The 8,670-nt window shown below is 38.1% G+C and overlaps 1 protein-coding gene across 1 annotated transcript in view; it reads left to right on the top strand.

Moving 5' to 3' along the window:
* The first annotated feature begins 392 nt into the window (after positions 1-392).
* Positions 393-8,670, top strand: part of RTKN2 (rhotekin 2) — a 32,316-nt gene continuing 24,038 nt past the window's right edge. Inside the window, 3 exon segments of the mRNA XM_054382710.1 lie at positions 393-482; positions 2,116-2,315; positions 4,763-4,821. Coding sequence (XP_054238685.1) covers positions 393-482; positions 2,116-2,315; positions 4,763-4,821 — 349 coding nt within the window.

The following is an 8,670-nucleotide window of genomic DNA, read 5'->3' as shown; positions in this document are numbered from 1 at the left end:
TTTCATGTGGGGCAGGAGAACCTTCGGTACATCTCTAGGTCTTTTAGCAAGAATGTGGTTGCTGTCTATAACAGAAGAGGAGGGAAACAGAATGAGAATCTTATACTGCTGAAGGAATCTGATAGCCTCTGTGTTTGTATAACAGTGTTCCGTAGTGCCTGAGCTCCGTTTCAGATGCTACGTAGATGACTACTGCAACCTGAGCATGTTTCTGTGCTGGGAGTGGCTTATGTACTGGAGCTACTTTTCCTTTAGGGCAACAAAGAAGGGTGGTTTGGGAAGAAAATGTTCTCTAAGCAGATGGAACAGTAGTGGAAACTTTATGTATCTTTTATTTTATGGTGTGAGGTCTTTTGAAACAATAAAACCTACTCCTGTAAAGCTGGGAAGGAATGGATGGTGGCTATGTGGTGAGCTTCCACCTGCCTCTTGTGACTGCTATAAAGGATCACTTCTTCATGGCAAAGGCAGCTAATGACAGAGTGAGCCCCAAGTAAGGAATAAAACTGTCCTCATTACCCCCTTCATGGATTTCTGGATTTCTCAGGTACTTGAGTTGTGGAGAAATTAGCTCCCTCTTGTTTCTGTGCTGCTTAGAGGCTCAAGGCTGGGCCATTGCCAGTACTCTTCTACCACCTGAAATACTGAACTTGTAAATTCAAATTATTGTACCTTGAATTTCGCTCAATTGTTTATTGATCCATCCCCAAAACACTTGTTTTGAGTTCAGATGGACTATAAAACAGAAAATGACGTGGTGCTTTTAATTTGGACACTCTTGTTTGAAAAATGTCAGTCATCAACCACTTGCAATATGTATTTGCAATGCAACCCTGAAACCAGGGATAACACTGATTTTTTGTGTCAGAAATACTTGGTTTGGTCCGGGATGGCCACATACCGAGGAAATATGTATCAGTCAGTGGCACCTAGCACACCCCTGGGAAACAGCAAACTGTCTATGATCCTTCACCTTAATTATCTTCTGGCTTGTCAAGGATTGACTTCTTTGAAGTCAAGTGAGGAATCATACACATTTTTAAACATCTGGTTTGTCTGGAAGTAGGTAGGAAAAAGCTTGACTTCCCAGAAGTTTTTATAATACCCTCAGGCTGGGTGTGATCCTTGTGCAGTGTTGAAGTCACCACAGCTGTCTGACTTTCAAGTTCATGGCTTGGAACAGTAAAGTATTAGGATATTCTCTTTTTTGTTTTTCGTTTTTGGGATTACCTGGTTTTTATATCATAGAATAATAGAATGGTTTGGGTGGGAAGGAGCCTCCAAATGTCATCTAGGCCACCCCCTCTAAAGAGAGCAGGGACATCCTTCACTAGATCAGGTTGCTCAGAGCCTTGTTGAGCCTGACCTTGAGTATCTCCAGGGATGGGGCCTCAACTACCTCCCTGGACAACTTGTTGCAGTGTTCCACCACATTCAGGATGAAGAACTTGATCCTAACATTCAATCTAAATCTCCTCTAGTGTCAAACCATTACCCCTTGTCCTTTTGCTACAGGCATTTGTAAACAGCCTGCCTGCAGCCTTCTTGTAGGCCCCTTCAGGTACTGGAAGGGCGCTAGTAGGTCTCAGAAGTGAAAAAAACTTTTTTTTAAACCCTTTTTTAAGATAGCCAAAGAAGTAATGTGATTGGATTTCTGTTTTCAAATATTTCAGATACTTTCCTGAGTTTAAAGTTTATTTGGGTAGGGTTAACTGTAAACTTTCTGGCAAGTGAATTTATAAGCTTTGTTCAGTTAGGCCTCTCAGTGACCACATGAGGAGGGGGCCGTATGTTACTATCATATGAATGACACATTGAGGCACCTAAATTTTTAGTAACTTTTGGATGCTAAGATAAGTTGATGTTACTGCCTTGTTTGGCATTTACATGTGTAATAGATATAGTGAATCTAATGTGTTTTTCTCTTATTCCTGAAGAGAAAACTCATTTTACATTTAGTAACCATGTAATGGCAGCGTATAGTTAAAACCTAGGGTTTTCTAGTCCCACTATGAAATAAGCAGAGCTTGTTAATAATTCACAATGTTATTTGGCTTTTTGTTTAGTCATTTGGGTTTTTTTTCAGTCCATTGTTTTTTTTTTTTTCATGTCTAGGAATGTGACATCCAAGAGAAGATTAACTTTGAAATCCGCATGCGAGAAGGCATCTGCAAACTACTTGCAGTGAGCACACAAAAAGACCAGCTCTTACAAGCAGTTAAAAACCTGATGGTTTGTAATGCTCGTATACTTGCATACAGGGCAGAGCTTCAGAGCCAAAAAGAAGAGTTGATTTCGTGCAGAACTGCAGAACGGTGAGTTGCAGATCAAATTCAAATGGAACATATGAAATGGGCTTTTGCTTATGTGGATTCTTAGTAGCCTGTCTAGGAAAGTGGATTTAAACCCTTCCCCCATACAGACATGCACTCTTGCTGCTTTAAAGCATTACTTTATAATGCCATTCGAGTATCTTCTTTTTATTTTAGAAAATCAAATACAGGTCAGATTTTTTTGGGTAGATTTTATTATTTTGATATTAAACTATAATTCAGCATCTGAATATCAGGCAATATAATAGACATGTTTTCTTCATTACCTTTAGTATACAAAAAAAAATTTCTAACCAAGTCTGAAGGCACAAAACAAAACTCTCCAAGTCAGAATACACCTATTTCTACTTTTTATTCTTCTAGTCTTAAGGTTCCGTTAATGATGGGATCATCATGGTTAATTGGTACCCTCTGCTGGCCACTTCTGCTAACTACAGCAAACTAATAATAGATATGAGGAAAATTCAGTTTAGTTGAAAATATTCTCACATTATAACTCTTGAATGAACTAAAATATAGGTAGTTTATCTGAATAATGCTATATTTTTTGTGCCTAATGGAGCATTTTGGGTGCAGTGTCAAGAATCATGGTGCAGAGACAATATTGCTCTCAGGTTGTTACTTTAATGAAATGCTATATTGCACTTTAGCATAGAAACTCTTCGAATATGTGCTTAGCTCCAGTTGGCTGTACCTGTAGGGAACATTCCTGATACTTTTTGCTTTCAGAAGTGTGGTCTTATAGGACAAGTTCATTGAAGAACTGCATTTTCTGACTGTATCAACTATTATTGCAAAAGGTGATTCTGAAAACTAACACAATGTGTGGTATTCTGTAATCATTGCAGTTGTATTGCTCCTTTCTACTAAAATGAAGGCATTTACAACGATTCATATTTTATTAATGTTTTTAAGGATGCAATAAAATCTAGTATTTATATGTTGATTTACTCAACTCGTGGTCTTTGGTGTTAGTGACTACAGAATGGTGATGGCTTATGTCCATCACAGGGCAGAGAGATTTGAAGATACACTTGAAGATCTGTATTGCAGATTGTATTCTTAGTCATAGTCAGCTGTGATGTTTACCTGATTTATGTCTGTCATGCATTGCTTAGGGTTCTGTCTTAAGGGGCCCCTTGAAATCTCAGTGGAGGTCATTAGAAAGAGATGCATGCTATAAAGTTGTATCATTATCATTTAGATCATATCTTCGATAGGTGATAGTGCATTTGCAGTTTGGTTTTTTTTTTTTCAGTGTTGGTGAAAGCTTAATGATGATGAGCGAGAGAGAAGATTCTGGAATTTTCAAGTGAATTTTGTCCCTGTTATGATGCAGATCTGTAATCTGTGAGTTCTGAAGAAACTCTAATTGCCTCTGGAAGTCAGGATGTTGGCAGCAGCCAGAAATTTTCATTTCACTCTATTTGGTTAGGGACAGTGGCAGGTATAAGGGGAACACTTTCTTGTTGCTCAGTAGCTGCAGACTGTTTTGATTCAGTTTGAAGATGACTCTGGCTACTTAGCAAACTGTCTGCCTGCATGTAAAATCACAATATTATCATAGAATCACAGAATGGCTTAGGTTGGAAGAGACCTTAGAGATCATCTACTCCAACATCCCTGCCATGTGCAGGAACACCTCTCAATTACACTCGGCTGCTCAAGGTCTCAGCCAGCCAGGCCTTGAACATACCTAGGGAGGAGGCATTCACAACCTTCCTGGGCAGGCTATTCCAGAGTCTCAGCACCCTCATACTGAAGAACTTCTTGAGATCCAGTCTAAACCTCCTCTCCTGCAGCTTCGAACCATTCCCCCTTGTCCTATTGCTAGACACCCTTATGAAAAGTCCCTCTGCAGCCTTCCTGTAGGATCCCTTCAGGTATGGGAAGGAAGCTCTAAGGTCTCCCCTGAGTCTTCTCTTCTCTGGGCTGAACAACTCCAGCTCTCTCAGCCTATCCTCACAGCAGAGATGTTCCAGCCCTTGGATCATTAACAATGCAATGTTTTGTAATTAGTGTCCATTAAGGGAGGGAGGAGTCAAGTCTCTAACCAGTGACAGAACCAATAATTAAGTTGCTTAATCATTGCTGTGTACAAAAAGAGTACCGTTGATGGTGTATATGGTCCTGTTATAACTGGAAAAGACAAGGAAGATGAATCTACTTGTCTTTTAATACCCGGGTTAAATAAGCCTTGGAGTAAAATCTTCTAAGGAATTAAGAAAATTCATGGTAATACCTTCCTTCCAGATTATCCACAAGAATCTAACGACTCATATCTTAAACCAGAGATACCAAATTTAACTTTCAAGAGGAATGTTTGAAACTAGTTATAATATAAAAACCCTGACACTAGTTAATGTTTAAAAGGTTGAGTTTTAGAAGGTTAAGTGCCCTGATCCCCTCATTTTTATTCTCTTTGGCAGGTCTTCAGAAAATGGGACAGAAAACTGGGTGGCATGCAGAGCAAAGGTTGCTATATCAAGTAAGTGGCTGGATAGTCAATAATAGGAACTAATTGGCTGGACAGTAACTTGTAATTCAGGTTATACAAATAAGATGGTATTTTTAAAGTGTCTGATTCAGGGACATAAATCGTCTTGTGCTTCAAGGGGACTTGTGCTTTTAAGTCACACGTGTGCTTTTGAAGATCCTATCTAGTATTTCCATTTTACTTTCAGGTACTTTTACAATGGGAAATAGTAGGGTTTTTTGTTTGTCACTAAACACTGAATAAATTTCAAGGCTAAATATATGTAAATATGCTGATAACTTTATTTTCTCCCCACAAAGACAAACTTTGATGTGATCATCCAGTCTGTGTGTAATAAAGTGAGAGCAGAATTATAAGTAGTATTCAAATGTTACTTAGTTAATGCAGGTTGAATGACTACAGCAAAGGGATAGTGCAACCTAGTAAAAAGACTATTTAACAGTGATTTCCAGTGGACTGGTGCACTGTGTCCTAGCCTGTTCTCAGACTTAAGCACTGAATTTATCATTTTGTTTGCCTTTGCCAACAGTGTATGATACTACCTTCAGCATTCCTGTAGCTGTTCATTGTGGCTGTTCTGCTAGGTTTGGTAACAGATCTATGTGTGCTCCCTAACTTCATTAAAAATAAAATAGTGTAAAAGGGCTCACTACTTAAACCGTTTAAGTTAATTCTGCATATTTTGACATATATTTAAGCAAGGTATCTTCTAGTAGAAGAGTGATGAGCACATGGTTCAATAGTGTTTTCTGCCAGCACAGCTGTTTGCAGAATGTGTATCCATCTTCCCTCCTTATGGTAGTTGGATGAAAGGCATCTGTTTGCCTGTCTGTGCTGTGGTTGCACCTTTCTTCAGATTTATAGAGTTATCTGCAGTGAAGACTTTAGGATCATATAATACGCTTTCATTACCTTTAGAAAATCAGAATTGTGTAAGGACTCTGTTTTTAGTATCAACATTTTGTTTAGGACATGAAATATTTAGCTAGTTTTTTTTGACATGACAAGGGAATAGAAGGGTGAAATAGACCACTTCCTATTATGTGCTATCTGTTAATGAGTCTGTCCTGTTACTAGCTCAGTGCTTCTCAAACTGGGGTTTATGATCCTCAGAAGTATGGCATATAGATCAAGGTGAAGAAGAGAAAGGGGCATCAGCTACCTCACTGTGAACACGTTGTGAATTGTTTGTGAGTGCTGGGATGTTGCCATGCTTTCACTGCTCTTTAGATACTTGTGTCAGGAAGCCGAGCCTGGTCCAGTTTACAGCAGGAAAGCTTAAATGTTCTTCTTGGCCTCTGCTGAGAGGTTTTAGTTTTCTGTAGATCACCTGTTATTAGCTCCTTATTTTCCACTCTGTGTGTTTAAGAAGCAGAGAACTGGAGTACATAAAATCAGATTGGCTTAGGTTGGAAAGGACCTTAGAGATCATCTACTCCAACCTCCGTGCCATGGTCAGGGATGCCTCTCAGCTGAAGCGATTGTGGGGACAGGCTTGTTCATGCGTGGCAAGGGCAGGAGCCCTTGGCCAAGATACACAATTGGGAGATCTTTAGATGACACGAATATGTGCCAGGCTGGTTCCTCCTTGTATTAACCTCTGACCTATTCCCTTGTGTCCATTTAGCATGCCAAATCAGGTTCTGTTTCCACAGCTGCACTATGTTCACATCTGTAATGTCTTGTTATTCTTCTTCCCCTGTCTTTCCCAGTCCTTGTGTAGCAAATCGGGCATGCTACATTTCTTCTGTCTTGTATGCCAACCATCAGTGGATTTGCCACTGGAGTTGCCCTGCATGTTTGGAAGGCACCTCTGCATGTGTAGATTCCCTGCTTTTTTGAGAATGTGTTGCGAGTGCAAGCAGCATGAATCAGGAGATACTGTGACTGAATTCTCTGCGAGAGGTTGGAAACGAGGAGTGAGTGGTCTGTGTAATAATGACAGGCATGTAATTTAAGAATTGAAGATGCAGAATAGATTTTTTTTTAAGGGAAAGTAATCCATCTACTTCTAAATATATTGGTACATCATCTGGTATGGTGCATGCCAGAAACTTAGGCTATTAGCAAAAAAAAAAAAAAATGCGATCATGTGGCAAACACTGAAAGTTCAGGAAGAGCTGTGCAGGAGTACTGAGGATGTACTCCTACATCTGCATGTCAGAGACTGTGTGGGGAGTGCGTTCCTTAATCCACAGATTTTCACACTTCTATTGTTTTTACTTACTTCTCTACTTGTGTGAATAAATTGCCGTTTATGCTAGAAGACAATACATTGAGTATTATCGAAAAGCATAATCATAATCGAAAGTAACTTTATAAAGGAATCATTGGCTTTAAATCTGATTATTTGTATTGCTTGAATATATCCAATTTGAATCCTTGTGGATTTATAGCTAATGGTAACTGACGTTTGGGGGTGTTAAAATTGACCTTTGTTTTTGATAAATAGCAGTTCTTTCAGTCCAGAATGAACTGAGAACTGATTTACAAATATCATGTTAAAATTGCTCAGGCCATTGACTATCTATATCCTGGTGATTTTCTGACTAAGGTGGAAATTTTTCAGCCACTATGATATTGAAAGTGGCATACAGAGTAATCTTTAGTTCTCAAATTGTTAACGAGACCTGTCGAGCACATTAAAATTGTCACTTAGAGTTTGCTATGATTAAAGATGAAAGAAAGCTTTTATTGTAACTATTTTTGCATATTTATGTACATTTATGACCTTCATCTTTTAAGAAAGAAACATTCTGTTATCTCTGACAGAGATAAATATGTAGCTATTGCAAGTTTGAGAGAGATTTTTGTAACTGTTTGAATGAAACTGTTTCTGTTTCCTTATTTTAAAAAACAAACTATTTTTAGAAATGCCTACTCTGCAAGTGCATCTATAGAAGGGAAAACAGTTTCAGAAGATGGTGATGTATTGATTTTTTAGGGAGTTGTGGCAGTCTAAATCTATATCCTGACATATTTCACTGCTGAAAATTCATTACTTTTTATGAACACTTAAAAACAGAGGAATTTGCAGATTTTCACATTGAAATAGCATGTATCATGAGATGTCCCATAATATAATAAAAATTAACTTAAATTTACATTTATTAATTTAATATAACTTCTGAAACAGAGTGACTATATGCAGTTTCACTTAAATCAACAAAAAGTTTTGTGGCTAAGGAATAATATTGGTTGCCAAAATACCTCATTTTAGCATATTATATGTGGATTTTTTTCATCAGCCTCATATGGAGATCAACACTGGAGTCAGCAATGCTCCTTTCTACAAAATATTGAAGATTTGAATCAAAGGACAGTTGAGCTAGTGCTGTTCACTGCTGCCATCATGTGTCACTTAATATATTGCATATACTTTTAAACGACACTGTGTCATTTGAGAAACCAAGTTTGGATTTATAAAGCCCCCACTGTGTTTGTCTTTTAATAAGGGGCTAGTAAGAAACATTATGTCTAAAGCTGAGGCCTTGAAACTGGAGGAAAATGTCATTCTGTGCTGTGTTGGACTGAGTAGATAAATCGGAAAATTTGTTCAAGAAAATACTTTTCTAATATTAAAATGACAGGCATGACTTAAAATAATGTTTCTGTAATTGCCTCTTTTCTGTGGTTCAGAAGTAAAGGAACATTTCAGAGTTTAAAACCAAAAAGATTTGTAAACTCTTTATGCCATCTAGGGCAATTCTTACTGGGAATGTTATTACAAGTGACATTTTCTCTGTGGTTAGCAAAACAAGACTTAAGTGTTTGCAGTATAACTACCCCTGTCTTTCCATTAAAACAGGAAGTTTCTCTTCTTGCAGTTGAATGAGTGGT

This window comes from Indicator indicator, chromosome 7, assembly GCF_027791375.1.
Source record: "Indicator indicator isolate 239-I01 chromosome 7, UM_Iind_1.1, whole genome shotgun sequence".
Lineage (NCBI taxonomy): Eukaryota > Metazoa > Chordata > Aves > Piciformes > Indicatoridae > Indicator > Indicator indicator.
Note: the sequence above shows the minus strand (reverse complement) of the source record. Positions and strands in the feature narration are given on the sequence as shown.